This window comes from Euphorbia lathyris, chromosome 2, assembly GCF_963576675.1.
Source record: "Euphorbia lathyris chromosome 2, ddEupLath1.1, whole genome shotgun sequence".
Taxonomy (NCBI): domain Eukaryota; kingdom Viridiplantae; phylum Streptophyta; class Magnoliopsida; order Malpighiales; family Euphorbiaceae; genus Euphorbia; species Euphorbia lathyris.
In genome coordinates, this window is record NC_088911.1 from 63,478,767 (window position 1) to 63,503,762 (window position 24,996).

General features: G+C 37.5%; 1 protein-coding gene across 2 annotated transcripts; it reads right to left on the reverse strand.

Moving 5' to 3' along the window:
- Positions 1 to 411: 411 nt before the first annotated feature.
- Positions 412 to 16,744, reverse strand: LOC136218470 (uncharacterized). 2 transcript variants are annotated; one of them, XM_066005352.1, is made up of 9 exons: positions 16,316 to 16,744; positions 15,945 to 16,076; positions 14,547 to 14,670; positions 5,713 to 6,158; positions 5,319 to 5,395; positions 3,814 to 3,949; positions 2,556 to 2,759; positions 1,746 to 1,797; positions 412 to 649 (listed from the first exon to the last, which is right to left on the reverse strand). In XM_066005352.1, exons 1-9 carry the CDS (start codon positions 16,706 to 16,708, stop codon positions 579 to 581), a joined length of 1,635 nt encoding a protein of 544 aa, XP_065861424.1. In that variant the 5' UTR covers positions 16,709 to 16,744; the 3' UTR covers positions 412 to 578. The 2 variants fall into 2 exon arrangements, with proteins under 2 accessions (XP_065861424.1, XP_065861423.1); XM_066005351.1 differs by lacking the exon at positions 412 to 649 and adding an exon at positions 1,021 to 1,289.
- Between the last annotated feature and the right edge of the window lie 8,252 nt (positions 16,745 to 24,996).

Genomic DNA, 24,996 nt, shown 5'->3' on the forward strand with positions numbered 1-24,996 from the left:
CTCATAATGATTAACACCTACAAATGTATTAGATTGTATTAAGTTGTTCCTTATTGTCTAATAATTGGCCAACAACCTACACTTGAAAGTATACAAGCAATTGTCCATAATGGTTGGCATCTACAAATATAGCAAATCACATTTTATATTGGTTGACAAGATAAGTTGTGTCAAAACAAACAACATCACTAAATTCTTCAAAAGTTGCTCTTGAACAATGATGAATCCACATAACATTCTTTAAATTTCTCTTATCATCCTTCTAAATAAGATAGAAAAAGTCCTTATCTTTCTCCTGCATATTCAATAACATTTTGTCAATAACATTTTGTTTATTACCTCAGCATTACCATCACATAGCCCTAGCCTCCTACTACTTTAAATGAAATTTCCGCCATCCCTTTATGAAATCTGTGTTCTCTAGTCCACCATTCTGAACTTCCAATAACCTATGGCTCTTACTTGTCCTTAAATTTGTTGTATCAAGCGCTTCCAATTGTCTCTTTTCTTGAGTAGTCAAATTCCTTTAACTATGCATCATTCTAATCATGTTTGAAATCAACCCGTGGATGTACTACTTAAGGAACTTTCCAAACAACATTGTTGCTTGATACTCTTACTCTTATTCTTGTCGGGCAACCTAGATGACCTGAAAATGCAAAAACTTTGTACCTTACCATAATTTTTTGTATGCATATTCCAAAGACCCAAAACTCAAATATTCTGCACCACCTTCGGGACACACCACACCTTTAGTATCATTTTTAAGATATCTTGGTTCACCATAATTAACCTCGTCAATATGGGCTATGTGCATTGTCCTCTATTGATGTTCAAAACAAATCAGGTATTATACCGTCCATGGTAGATTGCTCATAGAGGACTTGCAAATTTCTCAACAAAAAATTTGCTTATTTACAAAAATAAATCTTCTGTGAATTGCTTGAAAGACGTTATGTAAAATTTGCATGGAAGAAATTTGAAAGACATTCATTCTTAATGAAGCATGCATATTTTTTAACATCACTAACTTCTGACGAATTTAACACTTTTTTGTACAGATGTAACAGGACAAAAGAGGTTCATTTCAATTACTTTACATATGTAACATGCACAAACTAAACCTCCATTTCTAATGCTTTTCTCACTCCATTCTTAATGAAGTTAGGGGTCAGCATGTTAATCTTTAAATTCATTTTCGACCAATTATTAACTTTTTTTTTCGATAATAAAGAGTATTAATTGGAAGTGGATCTTGGCAGCAGTAAGTTTTGGCAGGAGAAGAAGCTCTGCAAAAAAAATTAAAGAGAAAAGTTGGAGTTTCCCGCAACTAATTTTGTCACGAAACTTTCAAAGTCCAAGTATCCAAAAGCAAAACGAGATGATTTAAAAAAAAAAAAAAAAAAACCTTACCCTTGAAACTATCTATTCCTCTACTTAAAATAATCTATTCTGTAAAAGCGTTTGTGTAAGCATAATTATCAATGCAAATTTAGGTTAAATTAGTTTATGTCAGTATGGCTTAATCTTAATTTAGTTGCAAAGGCTTAAAAATAATAATAATAATAATAATAATAATAAAATTATTCAATAACTGTACAAGAGATACAAAGACGGATATAAAAAACACAAATTAAAAAAACGGAAAAACTTTTACATCATGGGAAGGGAAGGGAGTATATCTATATAATGTATGCCTTTTCCATTGCCATCTAACATTCAACAATAAGTTAAAAGTTACTCACCCAACTTGCAGATGTCAATGAACTTCTGAACTGCATTTTGGTATTGGGTTCCCTGCAAATATTCAACTTCAAACTTTATTTAAGCCCAATTCTGCTCATGGCTAATGGAATGTATAAATTCCAGAATTACAGTCTGAAAATAAAGTTGACATGTAGTTTTTGCTGTTAGGTAAGTAAGTTTACCTAACAGCAAAAACTACGCCTTTCTTTACTTGCTGCTTACATTAAATAGAACGTAGTTGACATGTTTAGCCTAAAAGAGAAATTGACGTTTTTTTCTTATGGAATTAATACCGTGTGTCTTACTTTCTTTACATTAACTATATGAATCCTGCTTTTGAGAAAGATCATACCAGCTCAGCATTCCTGTGACTTTCTAAGGCTTTTGTGGAACTTACTTGATTCGAAGTTTAGAGACAGAATAGACGGACGGTCTATCCAATTTACCCTAGCTAGGTCAGGCAAATCAGGAATTTTCTTAAGCCCAGAAATGGCTGCACAACTGGGAATAGCAATGATCATGCTACTTTTCTAGGCCTAGGTGAACATAAATAGGCAAACCCCACAGAACTACATCCTATAAAGCAAGCATCTGACCTATATGTATACATATATATGCTTTTTCCAACACCTCTCCAGATTCTACAGCCCGCCCCAGATGCTTGTAGAAAAATGGTCACTATAGTATTCATTAAATAAAGTAGATACATACTAGAGAGCGAGACAGAGCCAGAGCCAGAACCAGACAAATCATTTTCATTACATAGTAATAGAAAGCTAAAATGGAACTCAGTTGATAACATTATTTACCTCCCAGTAAAGTTGGTTGCAGTCCATGCATTGCCAGAACTCTAAATTTTTGTTAAATAAGCAGTTTGGAATTTTCTGAAACCCTTTCGCAGCTTCAACAGCCTCTTCTGTTGTTAACGGCTTTTGAATAAACCTCCCATTGCATTTCGTGCACCTTGACATCAACTCATCCTCCCTTATTTTCAAATGGAAAACTTCTATTACCTGCAAAAGTTGTTCAATTTCAGGAAGTGAATTATATGTGATCATTTACCAAACACCTGACCCTGTGCAACCATAGTATAAGAATAATGACAATCAGTTCCCTCCCACCAATTTTCTCAATTAACCCATCAGTACTTAAGAGCAAGAAGGCCCATTTCTGTATCCTATCATCATTGGATGATTACATTATTACAAAATAATTTGAAGTTTAGCAATCCAACAATGTGAAGCAGTTTCCCAATTATTAGCCTGCCATGGAAATGCAAAATTAGTTGGATGTTCACTAAGTCTGCTAATCATCCTTGTGCTTTCCCAAAAAAGAGTTCAGTCGTTCTATGCTATACTCAACGTACTTGTGATAGCTATACATTTTATCGATTATTTGCTTTAAATACAGATATTAATAATAATTCATTGTACACTTCATAGAAGAACAGCACAGATATACTCGTAAATGGATCTTCTAACAATTAAATAGTTAATATATACTCCCTCCATTCCCTTATATAAATCATTCTAGGATATTTCACACAAATTAAGAAATATATTGGTTAACTAAAAAAAACTATCTCTCATGTCACTATTGGGGAATAAGCATTGGAATATTAAAAAACACATGTACCAATACAAAAAAATTAATATTTAGACCAAAAAACTAAATTAAAAGTTCTTGAAATCCTAGAATGACTTATATTTGGAGAAAAAACTAATTTGCTAGAATGACCTATATAAGGGAATGGAGGGAGTATCATTCAAGATAAGAGAAGACACCAATCATACATTAGGCCAATTATTAAGGTAGCGACTGTTGAAATAATTATGAAAAGGAAACTTTAATGTGATGAACTCAAGCAAAATCCAAATTTAAATTTAAATAACATTTCCTTTATTAATTTCCTCTTTCTTCACACACACACTCTCTCTTCAATTTATTATCTAGCATTCCTTAAGCCCTACAGGTCTAGTCCAATAGGACCCATTAGTTAATTACGACTCCATGGTGCTCAACATGGCTCCCCTAAATTGAAATCCTAATTGCACATATGTAATGTACCTCAAGAAGTTGTTCATTCTTCAGAAGACTCTTCACTCTGTATATTTGATTCTTTGTCAAGTACTGGTATCTCAATAGTTTGGCATCTCGTGTCAGAAGCACTCTATCCTCTTTGCATACTTGATCTATTAATTCTCTGAATTCAATAAATAAGAGAAAATAAACAAATATGTACTTATCACCAAAGGATTTAATAAATAAATGGGAGAAGGTGCAAAAATACCCCTAACGTTGACGGTCAAGAGCAATAATACCCCTAACGTCAAAAATGGTATGATTAAGGACCTAACATTGGTAACTTGGTCCAATTTTAACCACACTAACAGATCTTTAACACTATTAAAATTTCTGTTTAGCTATAAACTAATTGTCCTTTATACCCCCATCATCTTCATTCTATCTGTGAAAACGGAAAGAACAAAAAATCTAATTGTCTAAAAGCTTTTTTAAATCTCTTAATCATCTCATACTCTTGCAAAATTCGACCTCCATTTGTGTAATAGCAGGTCTTTTGCACCATGGTTAATGATGACCTTCAACCAGAAGGGCTCAAGATGAAAGGGGCATAGGAATTCACAGAAAATGTCCAATTGAAGGCTCGCAGAGGATGAACTTAACAACTCGATAAACACCACCTAGACCTAAGAGAGAAACAAATTAAACCGTTGAGAGACCCGACGATATCATACAAGCAAGAGGGATCCAGATCAAGAGGAAGATGGAGTAACATGGACCAAAAGTAATCTTGATTGTCAAAAAGCAATAACAATCTTCCATTTTTATCAAGAATATCCCATTGATGCAGAAAAAAGTTGGAGACTTTTTTTCCTTTTATATTTGAAGGTGGGATGAAATTAAATTAGCATTTATAATCAGAGAATACAATGATTTTCAGACTCACTTGCACTGTATTATGGACTTCAACAGAAGCTTCCACAATATCTCTCTTACTACTTCTGGTAAATATTCCACCATGGCGCAAAGACCTGCGATTATACAGATAATATTCTAATTTTCCAACGACATCACAGTGAACTTTATGGAAAGAAAAGGAATCAAAGTGAAAAGATAAGTGGAGTGAAATTGAAAGATGAACAAGATGGGATGAAGGGAACGATTAAGAGATTTGAAAAAGGATTTTGGACAAAATTAGATTTGGATTCTTTATCTTTCGAGTGATGAAAATGATGAGGGTATGAAGGACAATTAGCTATTTTAATCACGTGGAATTTATTAAGCTGGAAAACAATTATACTAGGCAAACGGAAATTTTAACTATGCCAAAGGAAATCTGTTAGTATGGTTAAAATCGGACCAAGTTGTCAACATTAGGTCCTCAGTTGTTCCATTTTTAACATTAGGGATATTATTGCTCGACTGTCTACATTAGGGGTATTTTTGTATCATATCCCTAAATAAATAAGAGAAAATGAACAAATAATAGTTTGGCATATGCTTCATAAAAAATTTGCAAAGAAAAAAAAGTCATATAGCCATCTGAACACCTGGATTCTGGCTTTTTCGAACAAGGAATTGCAGCATCTATCCCAACACATCGTAAATGCTTTGCCAAACCTTCGACCTGATTAAATACTTTGTTAGCCACTTATTTCCAGTACAGAACAAATTGAGTTTTTTTACATCAAACTGAAAAGCAAACCCATAGGAATATGATGACTACTACTACAAGGGGTAAGGTGGAGTTGACATTTTTATTGCAGGAATTAATAGTGAAACCTAAAACCCATCTCAATGGCATGCAATAACTACACTAAGGATGAAAACCAAGGAGAAAAAACATTAAGGCACATAGAACTGATGTAACAAAACAAAAGCATAGGTAGACTTGATCTATGCACAGTAAAAGAAAAAACATCATAAAGGATACTGTGATCTCACCATAACATCACATAGGAACTTTGGGCATCCATCGCCGCCAAAAGACAAATCCCAGGGTGCGGGACCTTGCCAGCCATGACTGTTGTCCAATTTCTTTTCCTTGCAAACCGCAACTATGGCTGATCGTTTCTTGCCTTTCTTTTTCGAAGCTTTTGGTGTCCTGTCAGATTCTCTCAACAAGATTTTTTCACCATATTTTCTTACGACATTCAGGAGTACTTCATCCATAGGCAAAGTACTTTTTGATGAAGTCAGCGAAATTATTCTCTCCCTGTTGGATATGCTGGGAGAACCTTCAGATGAAACAGTAGCTTCAACAATATTCAAAGCTTCAGAAAACTTGGTCCTAACGAGTCTAATACCAATGTCATGCTCTTCAAGAATTTCTTTCAAGCCAAGACTAACATTGGAAGAATTCAACTGCATTACATTATTAGAAGATTTCCCTGCATATAAAGTTACAGAAAATCTTTATGTCCAGCTCAGATAACATAATAGGCAGCAAAACTATTCAAGAGAAGCAGTCATAAACTTCAATAGGTTTACAAACAAGCTTGCTCATTAACAGATAAAAAGTAAATATTTTTTTATATAATTGATGAAAGAGGTGCAGAATTTCAAACCAAGACCCTGGGATTTCCTTTGGCATATCTTCCCAATCCATTTATTGGTCGAAAAGTAAATTTAATTTAATACATGCAGAACAAATGAAAGGGGAAATACATAAACTATTTGTCCAGCACCTATCAAAACAATCTTGCCCATCAGCTTTCTCATGGTAAAATAGAATACTATTAGTATGGACCAGTTGCTGATATGGTGGTACTGGCCCATAGTAGAATTTCTCCTAATTAGGACTCTAAACACAACCTGTTCATGACATTACCTTCCCCTTCGAAAATGTATGTGATCTCATGCGCATGAAATTCCATGGTTATCGTCCTCAGTCTCTGATTGGTGCTCCTCCACCCCTTCCAATAAAATTAATTTCTTGCCTTGATGTTCGGCAGTATATTTTTCATCACAATTATAACAAAGCCCTTTTATTCGACGCTCATCCATCTCTCTGCGACTCAATCTTTTGATAAAAAGAGGTTTAGCATCATGATTTGTGACTGTTTGAGGTGGTTCTAGTTGGCTTTCCCTAAAACGACTAGGTCGTCGTTGATACAACTTTGCAAGGCTCATTGCTTTTGTTAAGCCTGCTGGATTTTTATAATTCAACATCAACTGCTATAAAATCCTTAGGCCCACTGAGGAATAACTCAACTTCATGTCAGGGGTAACAACTCATCAGCCCTAGCAGCCATTTGCTGAAACCTTTTCTAGTATTCTTCCATTGTCCCCGTCTGTCTCAGCTTGGCTAGTTCACTGATAGAGAATGGTCTAGCCTAGTGGCAGGAATGTTCTAGAAGGGATGGGCTGTATAGGGCAAAGGGCATTTTAGGTATAAGCCATTAGTATTTAGGAGGAAAGAGTTTAGGAAGGGAGGGGGGAGATTATTGATTGTTTTGTGGCTGCTTTAGCAGAGGGAGGTTTCCTCCTGTGGGGATTAGAGGGTTAAACTCTATCCATTCTACTTATGTTCTTAGTTTTCCTTCTATATATATATATCAATATAACAGTATTTGTCTTTATATTTCTATCTTTAAGTCGGAGTTTCTATCATTGGTCCGACCTGCCGGATGTATTTGAGTGGCGGAATGGAAAATACAGAAGCTACTGATAGATTTGTGAGGAGTTGTGAGAAGATGACTGAGACTTTGAAAGAGATGACAGAGATGCTAAGAGATTTGACGGAACCACCTAGTTTTTCTGGTAAGGATCCAAGGGAATGGTTAGGGCGCATTGAAAGATATTTCAAGTTCAATCGAACGCCGGAGAATCAACTACTCTCTGTAGTTCGGCAATGTTTGGAGGTTTACGGCAAGTATTGGTTCAATCTTATTACTGAACTCTATCCATATTTAACTTGGTCTGAATTTAAAGAGTTATTCAGGGAGAGATTTAGGAGTTCTGACCAAGTGAACCAAGAAGCAGAAAATAACGAGGATAAGGTTATGGGTTCAGATCCTAAGGATGGGGAAGACGAAGGTAATGGGATGAAGCAACAAAAGAAGGATTCCATCTTTGATATTGATTCTAGTTCCTCCATTGTTGTTCTTAAATGTGACAATCATCAAGACAAGATTTTGAAAGATCTCCTACCACCAGCGGCGTACTGCTTCCCACAACAAGGAGAAGAAATAGAGTATGCCGATGGAGAACCCCTGCACAAAATCGAACAATCATCACCATATTTCTGTTTAGCAGAAGCAGAACGGCCGGAGATAGTACTATTACGGGGACGAGGTCTATCGTGCTCACTAAGTCAGAACGATACTTTTCTACATAGGGAAGGTACTACTAGTCACGTGCTTTTAGTTGATAGATACGTGTGTAACCCACCATATGTTGATACGGGTCAAAAGCTCGGGCATGGAGATAGGCGAAGCAAAGATCCAGAACTTGATATACCATATGTCGATACGGGTCAAAAGCTCGGGCAGGGAGATGGGCGAAGCAAAGATCCAGAACCTGAGGAGAGAATCAGACGTTTATTATCTAAACCCAATTTTATTGCCGCAGCAAACCCAATGGCTCAACAATTGATGGCCTTTGCGTCAACCAAACTTGACTTTCAGGTGAAGATACTGAGTCACGTGCCTCAATGGAGCAGTATGAAATATGAAGACAATGAGCAGTTAGCAAGTGTTATGGGGAATGACACATACCACATGATGAAAATGAGGTGTCCAATATGTTATTATGCCAGGTGGGAAGAGTGTTGGTGGAAAATCATTCTCATTAGTGGAGGTGTCAGTTTCTATTTTTCTATAATTGTCCACAAATTCCCACTCAAAGAAATAGACAAAAGTGTATTTCTACGTTGCATGAAAGGGCAGATGTTCTCACACCAAGGAGGAGGTGTCCAAACATTCTTCAATTGGAGATTTATACCACATGCTACTGAATTCCATTATTTTAATTACTGGCTCTCTCACACCTGGAATTCTTCCTATTGGGACCCAATTCAACAAAAAAGAACCATTAAAGTGTCCACAACCCAAAGGGATTTCAATGAGAAGGCAGAGTCTGGTTTCCTAAGATTGAACCGTCATAAGAGCTGCTCAAAGTCTGGTGACGTAGTTCATGCTCCTTACCTGTTTGATAAAATGTCCGAAAGAAACAAACCTTCTTGGAACCATATGATATCCGCATTTTTTCGTGCAGGTAAATATTGGGAAGGCATTAAGCCTAGAGTATTTGCAATTTCCAGTTTGATCATTGCCTATGAAAGGTCAGGCAGAATGTTAAGCAATGGGGTTCAAGAGTATCATTTGGTTGAAAAGTTTGGCCTTCTTTGTAATATAATTGTGGGTACTTTGTTTTTTCATTTGTATGAAGCCTATGGGTTGAGATTGAATGCAACGATGATTTTTGAGAAGATGCCAGATAAGAATGCTGTTTCTTGGACCACAATTGTGGTTGCTTACTCTGACCTTGGAGATCCAAGGGAAGGGATGAAGATGTATGCACATACGAGATGTGAAGGAGTGAGTTATGATGCCAACAATTTAACTACTGTGATTAGTTCTTGTGGATCACTTGAGGATGGATTTTTGGGTCTTCAAATTCTAGGGCAGACAGTGCAGTTTGGTTTAGAAACTCGTGAACCTGTAGTGAACTCTCAACATCATAAGCTTTTCAGCCAAAGTCTCATGCTTTCCATATCAAATAGTCAGTTTTGGCTAATTGTTGCGCAAGTGCGATTGTTGTTTTGGATGCTAGAGAAATACATTCAAGGGTTGGCATGGCCGTGTTCAATCAAATTTGCAGTAAAGATTGTGGCCATTGTGATTTGGTATTTCCAGTTTTCTTCCTCAGGATTGGGAGGTGCTTTTTTGGAGGGATGGATCAGCATTCAACAAACAAACAGCTCTCTTGACTCCAGTCTTGAGGACAAGACTGTTTTGAAGGGGCGGGTAATGATAGAGAATGGTCTAGCCTAGTGGCAGGAATGTTCTAGAAGGGATGGGCTGTATAGGGCAAAGGGCATTTTAGGTATAAGCCATTAGTATTTAGGAGGAAAGAGTTTAGGAAGGGAGGGGGGAGATTATTGATTGTTTTGTGGCTGCTTTAGCAGAGGGAGGTTTCCTCCTGTGGGGATTAGAGGGTTAAACTCTATCCATTCTACTTATGTTCTTAGTTTTCCTTCTATATATATATATCAATATAACAGTATTTGTCTTTATATTTCTATCTTTAAGTCGGAGTTTCTATCATTCACCCAATTTGTTGCTTCGGAATGGAGGACCAAATCACAAATTGCAATGCACTTTGAAATCGTTCCAAGAAAGATGGGGCTTAACTCGCTTCAATTTGATAAACCATAATTGTGTTGTGAATCTCCTTCTAAGTGAAACCATGCCAATCCCACTATATTTTCTTCCATTGTCAGTTGGTGCTCAAAAAATTGTTCACACCGACTAAACAACCCAAATGGATCAGTAGCTCCATCATACTTCAGAAAGTCTGAGTTTTGCATACCTTGGAATAGTAGCCCTGTTGTCATTGGTATTAGCCCGATTTTTCGTGACGGTCACGGTTGATACTTTCCCCTTCTGAACCTCAATCATTGGTACGACTAGCATTAATCTTTTGAGAACGATCATCCAATCGTGCTAGCATCTCTTGCTGTTTTGCCTCACTACCGGCCTTGTCCTGCTTCCAATCAGATTTCTACATGGCCATGAAGTTTTCAATTTGCTACTGTAGGGTAATGAGATCCATAACACTAGGCTCTGATACCAAGTTGTTATGAACACGGGTTTGGGATCTAGTTACGAGACCTTGTACCCCAAAATCTTCTAGAAAAGAATGCTTAAAATTTTTCCTTTAGGAGAGGTCGTTAATAGAGAAGCCCCAAGATCTCAATATTGTTAGGAGCTCGTTAAGAGAGAATTCCACGATCTCAATTTGCTGGAATTTTTTTGTTTGCCTTTACTGAAGCAGTCCTTCATTAGGAATTAATTATTGCAATAAAAAGAGAATCATTCTATAACTAGGAAAGCAAAACCTAAAAGGGAAACTGACTAATGCATGAATCCTAATTAGAAACAACTACTATTACGGAAATAAATCCTAGATGTAAACTAACAAATGCATGATTCCTAATTTCAATATTCCTAATAAAATAACTAAAAATAACACAATACTAATCTAATTAGAACTCTAAACACAGCGTTCATGACAGACTCATGCCTCAAGTGGTTTTCTAGGAGACAAGGATCAGATGCATGGATGAAGCCTCGACTTGTATAATTCCCCAAAAACAAGGAATATTATGGTGTTGGAACTAAATCTGTTTGAGTTCATTTTCTACTAATTGAATCAACACCCTCTCAGGTAGGAAAGGCTATTGGAATAGAGAAACAATACAATTGAAACTGAAAACAGTGAAAGATAATGAATCTGAGGAACAACCTACAGACACCCCCCACCCCCTCTGATCCAAAGATACAGAGCCAAACTTGAAATGTAATTCTTCCTACCAACCCCCAAGCAAGAAATAGACTATTTAAACTAATAATAAGATACCCGTAAACAGCCAGCTCACTACCCCTAGCAGTAAAAAGCATAACTAACTCTTAGACAGCTGTGTGGTCCTCAATTCATTTTTTGCCACTCTTCTTGTGCCTAGAATAAACCTGTGGGACTCTAGGTGCACTATCATTGTTATCCAAGGGATGATTATCATGCTCATCAGTGAGCAATTCTCTATCAACTTGTGTACAAATAGATCAAATATGCACATAAGACAAAATGCTTTCGCAAAGTACTTTTATGATGCGAAATTTTATTCCAGTAAGCATGTATAGAAATGCCAATACATGATAATAAATTATGTATTAAAATTTCAGACACAAAAAAGAAGTTGCATTGCAGAGGATGAGGTTGCCCCATCATACAAGGAAGACTTCAGAGCAACTCGGGATGGCTAGCAAGTACGAAGTATTAAAAGTGGGTGCTGAGGGGAGTATTAAATTGATCATCACCACTTTTAATAGATCTCTCTAGAGAATTCAAGTAAAGAAAAATATCTAGATTTTTTTTTTTAATGTGTGACTAATATTTAGAATCTAGAAAGTTTACTAGAATTTTAGACAAAACTTATGGTTAACGTCTAGTTGTTTAAATGTGTGGTTAAGAAGAGTGAACAATATGAAAAAAACTATACATGATTTTTTCATTTAGTAGTATAAATAGGCTTTTGGCCATAAGGTTTGTGTGTAAGAAATAAAAAAGACCTAATACATCACCAGTCCCTGAACTTGTCCATAAAAGTAAATTGGCTCCCTAAATTTTGCAAGTGTCTCACTAACTCCTTGAACTTGATTATCATCAACTCTCAACTTGTCCATAAAACTAGATTAGCTCCTGATCTTTATAAGTGTCTCACCAACTCCCTAAACTTGCTTATTCCATAACAACTAAATACAAAAACCATAATACTAACTCTCAATCCTCATTCATTTGATCTCTCAAACCTGCAACACTAACTCTTATAATAGGCTGAAAGGTAGGAGAAGAGAAAAAATTGCCTCTCGAATAGATTAAGATGTATTTTTAGAATTTAGGTTTAATAGGTTTTTGTATTTAGTTGTTAGGGAATAAGCAAGTACAGGTAGTTGCTGAGACACTTATAAAGTTTAAGGAGCTAATATATTTTTATGGACAAGTTCAGGGAGTTGATGATACGAAATAATCAAGTTCAAGGAGTTGTGAGACACTTATAGAGTTTAGGGAGTCAACCTACTTTTATGGGCAAGTTTAGGGAGCTGGTAATATATTAGGCCAATAAAAAACAATAAGAAGAAGGCCTAATGCTTCCCCAGCCCCCTTAACTTGTTCAAATTGGTCATTTTACCCCCTCAACTCATCGAATGTCCTATTTACCCCCTTAACTCCATAAAAGTGGCATTTCTCACCTCCTCAACTTGTCCATTTATCCCCCCAACTCATAGAATGTTCTATTTACCCCCTTAACTCCATAAAAGTAGTATTTTTCACCCCTTACAATCCGTTATCCAAGCCTAAATTGATAACTTTTTTTAAACGTTAAACCTATATTTATGCTATTTTGTAAGTGGAACCTAAATTAATACTTCCCCAAAAATCATAGGCCTATTTTGGTACATTATCTCTACATATAATGTATTTAACTTGTTTATATTAATGTTCTTGTTATTTGTATTTTTTATTCGTTCTTTCTCTTTTCAACTTTTTTTTACTACTATACAGGGATAAGAAATACCATTTTTATGGAGTTATAAGAGGGTAAATAGAATCATAAGTGGTGAGAAATACCATTTTCATGGAGTTAAGGGAGTAAATAGGATATTCGATGAGTTGAGAAGGGTAAAATGGCAAATTTGGACAAGTTAAGAGGGTGAGAAATACCATTTTTATGGAGTTAAGGGAGTAAATAGGACATTCGATGAGTTAGAGAGGTAAAATGACCAATTTGGACAAGTTAAGGGGCTGGAGAAACATTAAGCCTAAGAAGAAAATGAGTGTGTGATACGTAGTGTGCACCAAATTAAGAGTGTGTAAAGAGTGATTGAGTTGTAAACTTTATTTCTAATTTAATAAAGTTTGTTCAATTAAGTCCTCAGTTTCTCAACAGTATTTGATCCCACTCAAGTACCCATGCTTGCTATTTTGTGTTGCCTTTGCTTTGTGATTATAGGTGTTGGAGGCCCTAGTTTTCTTAAATTCTACAACCTCAACAATTCATACATACTAACATAATTCATTCTAAGTTGTGTTCTTGTGCTCATCATCAATGCCTAACGAGTGCACTGCAACTATTGAATAGGTCTCTACCTTCATCGATGGAAGACGTTTTAAGAATAATGTGGATACTTCATTTTACTCGAAGTTTACTTTCTGGTGTTGATGTTCTATTCACAATTAGTGCTCTTGAATTGACCATTTTTGCTTCTCTCTAGGTTCACAACAGTCTTTGCTCCTAAGAGAAGTTTCATGCTGCAGCAAGCAAGGAGTGCCACAAGAATTGGCTCAATGAACAACTACGGAACTTAAAGATTTATTGATAGATGTGTTTCCTATCAATAATAAGTTGTTTTGAAGGGGTGGGTAATGATAAAGAATAGCCTAGCCCATTGCCGGGGCTGTATAGGACAACGACATTTTTGGTACAAGTCATAGTATATAGGTTCTATTATGGAAGGGGTGGGTAAAGATAAAGAATAGCCTAGCCCATTGCTGGGAATAGTCTGGAAGGGGTGAGCTGCATAGGAGAGCCACATTTTTGGTACAAGTTAGTATATAAGTTACTATTATGGAAAGGGAAAGTGGAGAATATTTTGGGCAACCTTTTGGTTGTTGAATGCAAAGGATCTACTTAGTAGAGAGGGAGTAGAGTTTCTCATGTGGAATTGGAGTTTTAGCTCAATCCATTTTATCTTTTGTTTCATCTTTGTTTCCTTTTGCGTAACCTTTCGGTTTGTTGTGCTTGTGCAAAGGCTCTACTTAGTAGAGAGGGAGTAGAGTTTCTCCAGTGAGGATTAGAGGTGTTAGCTCAATCCATTTTACCCTTTGTTCCTCTTTGTTTCCTTTTCCATTTTAATAGTATTGCAAGTTGTTACTAATGAGTGTTGTTAATAAATCAATAATTCTCCTTTCTAGTGTCATCTCTATGTTTGAGTTTCTATCAATTAATTTGTTAAATTATATAACTTACAGGACAATTTCCGATCACCACGAACCTTCTTTAATAACATTGGCCAGGAAGACATTAAATATTTCAATAAGGCAGTTCGCATCAATTGCTGCATATACTTTTTGTTCTTCTGTAAGAGGGCGCTGTGACCAATCACTACATTGAAGTACCTAAGCAAGACAAAGATGACATTAACTTACTTTTACAAATTCATGTAATTGCAATTTTATCTCACAGGAACTACATTCCAACACGGAAGATACTAACTTAACTTCCAAGAAGGATAAAGAGAATTGGGGGAACACTACAGCTTATTAATCTTAGCCATGTAACACAAAGCGAAAGCAGAACTTCCATACATCCCATTGAAGTCATGGATCCGATATTTTCCACTTAAATACTTCGCTAAATGCTAACCTAAAATTTTGTACATTTATGAACATCTCAACCAAATTGGTTGTTGTAGTTGTTACAGGTCACGGAGAAACTATTACACTCATTGCAGCTTCTTTCATTTTCTGCTTGTTAAGTAAAAACTATTATCTTTTCTCCAGAATTCTGCATCATATCCAACATGAAGTCGAGACCTAAAATTTCATCTCAGATTTTAAGAAATAGTAAAGCACTAAAGCACAAATAATTTGGTGCTATATCCTTTATGGAACAGCGAAAACTCATTAGCTTCAAAATGAAAAGGTAATAGATGCCCAACAAATATTTTTCCCTCTGTTGCATCGATGGTCACTTAAGTTCGGGGTCTATTTCACAAAGGTCACTAAATTTCATTTTCTTTAAATAAAATTATTGAACTTATTTTTCATTTCAATAAGGTCATTACAACCAATTCCGACAGAAAAACACGGAGGACCCACGTTGGAAATGACTTACTTTTATGTGTGACATGGCAGCCACTTAACAGAAAAAAAAAAATTTATAATTTGTGGCTGCTACATGGAAATTTCAAACAGATGGATTAAGTAAATAAAAAATGTAATGTTTACTTCTTCTTTTTTCTACCATGTCATACATAAAAGTCATTCATTTTCAACATGGCAGCGACGTGAAGTTTTTTGTCTGAATTGGCCGGAATGAGTTTATTGAAAAAAGGAAGTTTAATGATCACTTTATTGACAATGAAATAGCCTTTGTGAAATAGACCCTGTGGAAGGAATGGAGGAATCCTAGTCTCAAATAATGAAGATAAACTAAATTATGAGTCTTCTAGGTGGAATCGTCATCCTCTTATGCTTGACACACTTAATCATGAGTACGAGGAAATTAAACTCTATCTTTCACTCATACTCCAAGCCAATCGAGTATACAAAGCAATGTTGTCCTTCAATAATCAATATGAAAAGAACAAATCATAAACATTTGGAACGGACAATATCATATGTTGAAAGCAAGTGAAAGCATGCAAAGCCTTTAGTTTGGGAAAATATACCTTTGAAAGAGAGATTCCCAATACTTCATTGCAGGTAGTTGCCAAACTCTTGGTTTCCATGGATATCTTTTTCCCCCATTCTTTGTGTTGCAGAAATTGGTATATGCTGGTAATGTCTAAATAAGGTTCAACCTAATCATCAATCGTTGTAGTAATTAATTAAAATATAAGACGATTATACGAATAATAATAATAAAAAAATAACTAACAACCCTATATCTCAATCCTATGATTATAGACCATCATTCGAAATTGTAGAAAGTTGCAATTTCAACTCATAGCTGGTCATTTTGAACTTTTTGCCTCCAATACAGCAACCAGAACTTTATAGTCTAAACCAAAGAGACTGTTATAGAAAATTCTGCACTTACCTTATCGAACCCAGGATCACAACCTTGTGAACAGAAAGTTGAAGACAAGTAAGCTAAATCTTGCTTAAACCTAAAACCCAATTTCAATATATCTGGAGAAACAAACACCTCCCTCAGCAATTTCCATATAGAAGATAATGGAATTAAAGACAGGTCGAGCAAGAAAACCGGTGACTCGTCCAAGTCGAAGGCGAGTCCAGGTCTGGACCGGCAAGCGATTTGGAGAAGAGAAACGGAGGGGAAAGTAGTCTGTCGAGAACGAAGAGGTTTCCACTCGGCGTCAAGTCCGATGATTGAGGAACGAGTTAGAGCCTGAGTCAGCTGAGTAAACTCAGGCGAGTCAGTTGATGAGACCAGGTGGATCAATAGGGGCTTATGATTAGAGGGATCCATGGAAAGCCAAAGAAATGAGGTTCAGTTTCTGTTTGATACATATATGGTTATGGACTCGAAACTCTAAAAATAATGGGCTTTTAACCTAAATGTATCCAAAATAATCTCTAGGTAAAAATATAAATAAAAAATCTTCCAATAAATATAAAAAATATTTCAAATAATTAATAACAATGACATAAATAAGTTAAACATTTTCTGTAAAAAAAAAAACTCTCTCTTTTCTCTCTCTCTTTTCTCTCTGCTAGGGTTTTATGGTGAAAAGGGTTAGAGATAGATCTAGGGAAAGGGGGGCGGCGGTTTGTGGGGAGGAGGTTGTGGCAGCAAGGGAGGATCTGGATGGAGGCCTCGGCGGGGGTGGGATGGGCGGTTTGGAGGAGGTTGGCGCTAGGGGAGAGGGGTGGATGGAGGGCGTGAAGCGTGATGGGGCGAAGGAGGCTAGGGAGGCGTCGAGCGTCCATGCAGCGGGGCAGGGGGCGGGCATGGAGGGCATGGCGTCTGATGTTGGTGGCAAGGGGCCGCCGCTGGTGGGAGGTGCGGCTGTGGCCAGCGAGTCGGGCAGTGGCGCTGGTAAGGTCCTTTAGGGCAGGGATTGGGCGGGCAGGGATGCCTTGGCGCGGGCTGGGGCTGCGGCGGCGGTGGTGAAGGCTGCCGCGGGTCAGATCCAGGCTAGGGAAGGGGATTCGGGTAGGTTAGGAGATGGTTGTGGGGATCAGGCTCAAGGGAACGCGGTTTCCCCCAAATTTCGGGTTGGTATGAATGGATCTCTCAAACCTTTTGGAGAGTCGGCAAATAAATTCAATTCTAATCCTGGATTAGGGAAAATTTCATGGAAAGATACGGTGATGGGTGTGGTTAAGGAGGAGCCTTGTATGGAGGAAGTGTTGATGGAGGGGGAGTCGGAAGAAGTGTATTCTGATTCGGACGAAGAGGATGGTGATCAAGATGATCCACTTTGTCCGGTGATTCGGCTTTCCTCAGCGGATAAGCGGGCGCTTAGGGATAAGTGGAGGATTTCATTAATAGTAACTGTGCTTGGGAAAAGAATTAGTTTTAACTATTTCGCTCAGAGGATCCAAGCTCAGTGGGCTAAGAAAGGGAAAGTCAGTATTACTGACTTAGAGAATGACTACTATGTCATTAAATTTACTCGAGTGGAGGATTATAACGTTGTGATCAATGGGGGTCCATACATTATTTCTAATCATGTTCTGGCCTTAAGGCCTTGGGTTCCTAATTTTAATCCTCATGATTGCTCAGTTAACAGGATTTTGACATGGGTTAGGTTCCCGGGCCTACCCATTGAATATTACAGTGAAAGTTTTCTTAATAAGATAGGAGGTTTTGTTGGGAAGGTTCACCATGTGGACAAAACTACAATTGCGGCTATTAGAGGTAAGTTTGCAAGGGTTTGTATTGATATTGATCTTGCCAAACCTCTGTTGTCAAAATTTTGTGTTCATAACAAGGTATACTTTATTGAGTATGAAGGGTTACATAATATTTGTTTTGATTGTGGTATGTATGGTCATACTCATGAGGGTTGCCCCAAAAGGGAGAAGGTGTTAGAGGAGGTAGTTGAGGGTGTTATTGGAAGAGCTGATGGGATGCAAGGAGATTGGGGGAATTTTGGCCCTTGGATGGTGGCTAAGAGGTCTGCTAGACGAAGGACTCGTCCGCCGGTTGTTCAAAATTGTCCCCCTAACATTAATATGAATATTGAGTCTACCCTGCCCCATCCTATTGCTAATCCTGTTGTCAAGATGAAGCCTAGCCCTAAAATTAGGGTGGCTTCTAGGGTTGCTTCAGGCATCACTTCAGGGTCCAGATTTGGGGCCCTGACTATTGAGGAAGTCCAGGACTCTGACCAGGCTGACGATCACATTGAGCAAAGCATGCCAGGCTTAGAATCTGCTGAACCATCTAATAATGTGGTTAAATCTGTTAACCCCCTTTTTGTTGCCAAAGGTGATTCCCAGTCTGGGTCCCATGCTCTGGCTTTTCAAGGGAAGGTGAAGTCAAATGAGGTTAGTATTCCTAATCACTGTGGTGAACCTAGTGTTGGGAAAGCTATGGGTATTAATAAAATTAGTATGAAAAAGCCTAAGGGTAAGCAAAAAAGTGTCCATAATCCTTTGGTTTTGTCGGATAAGAGGGGACCTGCGGGTACCTCGACAAGGCTCTCAGGAGCCCCTAATAAATACCTGGCTTAGGGTTGTGAGTGCGGTCAGTTGTCCTCCCGTCTATGGATTTGTTGGTTTAGAATGTTAGAGGTGCGGCTAGCAAGGCTTCCTGTATCCATGTTAAAGATTTAATTAAACAATTTAATCCTTCTTGTTTTGCTTTAATGGAAACTAAGATTAGTGGAGTGAAAGCAAATGAGGTGATTAAAAAGTTTAAGAACTGGAATTGTGTTAGATCGGAGGCTACTGGCCGGGCTGGCGGGATTTGGCTTTTCTGGAAGCCAGATCGTGTTCATTTCGATATCATTAGTATGGATAAACAGTTTATTCATAGTAAAGTGAGCTTTTCTGGTAATAAACCCTTCTTTATTACCCTAGTGTATGTTGATCCTGTCCTGGCTAATCGGAAACGGCTTTGGGAGGTTCTTTACTCTATGAGTGTTAACATGACTGATTCTTGGTTTGTGGCTGGTGACTTTAATGATATTGCCCTTATGAGTGATCAAAGAGGGGGTGTGCATCACTATGTTAACCGTTACCTCAATCATAAGAATAGTATGGATTTATGTGGGCTTTCTGATCTGGGTGCCGCTGGTCATAAGTTCACTTGGAAGCGCAATAGTACCTTTGTTCGTTTGGACAAAGTTTATGCTAATGTTTCAGCTCAAACTAGCTTTCCTGAAGTTTCTGTGTTAAATCTCCCTTTCTGTCATTCGGACCACTGTCCTATCTTATTCAGGCTGATGAGAGGCATTCAGCCTAGGGGGAGAGACCGTTTAGATATCAGGTGGCTTGGGAGTCTCACCCTGAGTTTAAAGATTTCGTACAAGAAAATTGGAAGCCTCACTCGAATGTCCTTCAAGCTGCTGAGGGCTTCAGAAGGAATGTTCTGGGGTGGAATAAAAACGTATTTGGGCATATTATTAGGAGAAAGAATAAATTATTGAGTAGAATTGAGGGCATTCATCATAGGTTGGAGGTTAGTTTTGATCACAGTCTGAATGGTCTTCTCAGAACACTTCAGAAGGAGTTGGAAGTTGTGCTTCGACAGGAAGAGCTTCTTTGGTTTCAGAAGTCTAGGAAAGCCTGGATCAAAGATAGGGATCGGAATATCAGGTATTTTCATCTCTCTACCGTCATTAGAAGACAGAGCAATAGGATTGATGCTATTAAAAACTCTAATGGTGATTGGGTCTATGAGGACGAAGAAATTCGTCACTTGGCCCTTGACTTCTATAAAGACCTTTTTAAAGAGGAACCTGTTGATCTGGATAAGGCTCAAACTGTTGCTACCTTTCCCATAGTGGGAGAGGATAGATTTCTGGAAGCCTTCCACCCTATTTCCCTGAGAGAAATTGATCAAGCCATTTTTAGTATTGGGGCTACTAAAGCTCCTGGGGTTGATGGTCTGCTTGTTGGTTTTTACCATAAACACTGGGAGGTTGTGAAGGAAGGCATTTACAACTTTATCAAAGGTGTTTTTAATGGCTCTCAGGATATTGGGCTGGTGAACAGAACCCTTCTTGTTCTTATTCCTAAAGTTGAGAAGCCTTCTTCTTTCTTACATATGAGGCCTATTAGTCTTTGTAATGTTCTCTATAAGACTATTACAAAGATTGTGGCAAATAGACTCCGTTGCATTCTTCCTGAGATGATTAGTCAGAATCAGGGAAGCTTTGTGCCTGGTAGACAAATGATGGATAATGTGGTTATTGCCTAAGAGATGGTCCACACTATGAAAATCAAAAAGGGGAAGAGAGGTATTGTGGCTCTTAAGTTGGATCTGGAGAAAGCCTATGATCGCATTAACTGGAGTTTCCTTCTTGAGAGTCTGGAAAGAGCAAGGATCCCGGACAATTGGAGAAGGTTAATTAAGGTTTGTATCTCTTCTCATGTGTTTCAAGTTTTGATCAATGGGGATATGTCAGAGGAATTTTCTCCTTGCTGGGGTATCCGTCAAGGGGACCCAATGAGCCCTTTCTTATTTGTTATTGTTATGGAAATGTTATCTCACCTTATCCAAGATGTGTTGATAATGGGAAGTTCCACCCGGTGGCCATCAATAAGTTATGTCCCCAGGTTACTCATTTGTTCTTTGTAGATGATGTTCTGATCTTTCTGGAAGGTAATGAGGAGCAGTTGAGTGTTATTATGGATATTCTTGATTCTTTATGTTCTGCCTCTGGTCAGAAACTTAATATCCAAAAGTCCAGGATGTTGTGCTCTAAGAATATGAACCAGAGAGCCTGCAAAAGGATGAGTGATTTGTCTGGGATTCCTCTGACTAGTTCTCTTGGGAAGTATCTGGGTATTCCCCTCCATAGTGAGAGAGTGTCGCAAGTGTCTTTTAAGGATACTTTGGATAAAGCCAATAAGAAGTGTGCCACTTGGTAAGCTAAAACTCTCTCTCTCTCTCGCTGGTCGACTTACTTTGGTTCAATCTGTCAGTTGTGCGACTCCCAATCACATTATGCAGGCTTGTCATCTTCCTGAGCCTGTTCTCAAGGACCTTGATAAAATTAATCATCGGTTCCTGTGGGGAGAAGCTGAGGAGGGGAGGAAGATCCACCTTGTTCCTTGGAATGAGGTTTGTCAACCTAAGGATATGGGAGGTCTGGGCATTAGGAAAGCCAGAGATAATAATAAAATCTTATTAATGAAGCTTCTGTGGCGAATGTGGCAACTTCCTTCAGCTCTATGGGTTCAACTTCTTTGCGGAAAGTATCGAAAGGATAAGGTTTTTGGGGGTCCTAAGGATAGAGTGGTTAATTGTTCCTTTCTTTGGAAAGGTATTAGTGCGGTTTTTGCTGAGTTTTGTTCAGGGATTGGATGGAATGTGGGGAATGGTAGATCCATCAGCTTCTGGAATGATATTTAGATTGGTAAAAAGCCTTTATTGGAAGTTTGTGAGTCTTTACCGCCTTTAGAAATTCAGAACTGGAGGATTGCAGATGTGGTGGATTCTGAGGGTGAGTGGATTTGTTCAAAATTTGATTCTTATCTCAGTCTGGAATCGTTCCTTAGAATTAGAGGAGTTCAGATTAGTAGTAAAATTGAAGACCGGGATAGTTACTGTTAGTCTTTGACGAACAACGGGACCTATTCTTGTAAATCGGCATTTCAGGCTTTCTATCAGGATTTGGATACTTCGTACCCAGGGGTGTGGAAGACGATTTGGGCCTTAAAAGTGTCGTACCGTATTAGAAGCTTCATGTGGCTAAGGGTTAAAAATAGGTTGCTTACTAATTCTGATAGGAAAAGGAGGCATTTGGTGGAGTCTGGAGCTTGTGGCAGATGCAGAGGTCATGAAGAAACTTTGTGTCATGCTCTCAGAGACTGTGAGAAAAGTAAAGAGGTTTGGAGGAAAGTTCTCCCTTTAAATGTGCTATCTTCTTTTTTAGCCCACTCTGAGAATGATTGGTTTGTGGATGGGATTAAGGGGAATCTTTTGGCCGAGTTGAATCAGGGAGTTCTCTTATTTGTGGTGGTTTGCCATCAGATTTGGAGATGGAGAAATGATGAGATTTTTGGAGGAGAAACGGTTGTCTTGCCTAATGTCTTGGATTTCTTTTCCAAAAAGGTTTGCACCTTGGTTGATAGCTACGTTGAGGACCCATTGGCTAGGGCTATTCAGAGGAAGGAGATCCAACTCTTAGGCTGGTGTAAGCCGAGTGAAGGCGTGGTTAAGCTTAACACTGATGGCTCTTGTCTAAAGGACAGGAGAATTGCCGCAGGAGGGGTTCTGAGAGATGATGGTGGCAGGTGGGTCTCTGGTTTCTCTCAGAATTTGGGAATTGGTTCTCCATTCTCTGCTGAGCTTTGGAGGATTTTTTTTTTGCCTTAAGCTTGCAAAAAATCTGGGGGTGAAGAAGCTTCTGGTGGAGTCTGATAACCTTGAAGCAGTCAAAATGATTTCAGATAACAATGCGATTTGCCTGAATAGCCAAAATTTAATCAAAGGCATTAGAAGGATTGGATCCTCCTTTGATTTTCTTAGCTTTGCTCATATTTATAGGGAGCAAAATCGAGTAGCGGACCGTCTTGCGGTTGAAGGGCATTCAAGGATGTTAGGTCTCTCAACCTTTTCTTCTCCTCCGTTGTTCATTTCATCTCTGATCTTGGATGATGTGGTGGGGTCAGTTTTCCCAGACTGATCCTGGGTTGAGCGGATTTTGTTTGTTTGTTTTTTCTTTCCTTTCCTACCAAAAAAAATAAATAAAATAACAATGACATAAATAAAAACAACTAAAACATCATCAATATCAATGAAATCCAATAAAAGTCAACGAAATCTGATTTCAAACCATTGAAAAAATTAATAAAACATATATATATATACACTTTTTTTTCTAAACTTACAAAAGATAACATTAACAACTTACAAAAATAACATTCTTCTCAAAATAAATGAAAAGTTTACATTTTGTTAAAAAAAGTGATTACATTTCAAGAAAATAAACTAAAAAATATTAAAATGACTCAAAACATAACAAAATAATAACAATCATGTATTAAAAAAATTTAACAGGCATATACGTATTAAAAAAAATTAAAGTGCGTGACTTTCAAAATATTCATAAACACCAACTTTGAAAAAAAAATATGACCACCTACAAAATACTTAAGAGAAAGCAACAATAATACAATGTTTTATAAATAGAGCAAATTACAAATCTAGTCCAACTAAAAGGATTCATTTATATATTTAACCCACTTTGCTTCCATCTCACCAAATTAGACACTTTCATCCATTTTGGACAAAATTAACCTTAGTTCTATTCGATCGATCCATCTGCTCCTGCTCTCGCTTCTTCTTCTTCTTTGTTTCAACTTCTTCAATTTCTGATATTTTTTTTATATTATTGAAGTATTATGTTCAATTTTCCGTAGAAATTGCATGTTTTTAGCTTATACGCCTGCTTTTCTCGTTGGTCCTGTCTCTTTCTTCATCTGTAACGGTATCGCTTCAATTTGATTCAAAATATGATTTTGAGTACACCTTACTATTTGGGTGAGTAGGTGAATATCGACAACACGACACTTTTATGGTCTGAATCAAAATATAACTAAAACACGTTGACAACATACAAGGTATGTGTCAAAGATCGACTTATAATCAAGAAAAAAATGACATAACGGTGCATTCAAATAGAATACAATGCATTATGAACACGACGACATACATGGTATGTCTTTCAAGCTAAAAAGTAAGACACGATGGACTACATACGTGGTATGTGTCATGGTTAACTTAGAATTGACTCACGAACAACATAATGGCATATCTTTTTTTTCGAATACTAACACATTATGGGGAAATTCGATACAATTGGTATGTCTTACCAACCCGAGACACAAAATAAAGCGCAAAGATGACATACAGGGTATGTGTCAAAGGTTGACTCATAGTCGAGAGGTGAATAACATAACAGTGTATCTCTTGGAAATACGGCGTATCATGCAGAACGTGGAGACATATTTGATATGTCCTAACAATATTTGAGATGCAAATAGCACACGATGACAACATATGGGGTATGTATCAAAGGTTAACCTAAACTCAAGACATAAACATATCGACGTATTTGTGAACATTGGTGCGTTCCGCAGAATGTGATGACATATGGGGTATGTCTCAACGGGGATTGAGATTCAAGCAACACACAAGTGACGATATACATGGTATGTGTCAAAGGTTAACTTGACTCAAGAGACAAGCAATACAAAAACATGTTGAAAGACCGATATATTATGTGGATGTTTCGACATACTTGGTATATCTACCAATTCGAGATGCAAGTAAGACACAAGTGATGGCATACGTGGTATATACCAAAGGTTGACTTGAACTCAAAACACAGACATCATGACAGCTCATTCTCTAGAAACGCGATCATTATGACATTAAGTGACATACGTGGTATGTCTTGACTTGATTCGAGGTATAGATAAGACACAAAGGACAACATATATGGTATATATCAATGGTCAACATATACTTAAGAAACCGATGACATACTTGGTATGTCTTAACTTGGTTTGAGAATGTTAAAGACACTCGAGATGTGCTTCAAAAGGCGAATGACATATAGGGCATGACTCACA

Coding starts and splice junctions, on each gene's coding strand:
- LOC136218470 (XM_066005351.1), bottom strand. CDS start 16,708: ATGGATCCCTCTAATCATAAGCCCCTATTGATCCACCTGGTCTCATCA. Junction 14,671..15,944: donor TGGGAATCTCTCTTTCAAAG/GTATATTTTCCC, acceptor TGTCTTGCTTAG/GTACTTCAATGTAGTGATTG. Junction 2,760..3,813: donor AGAATGAACAACTTCTTGAG/GTACATTACATA, acceptor CAACTTTTGCAG/GTAATAGAAGTTTTCCATTT.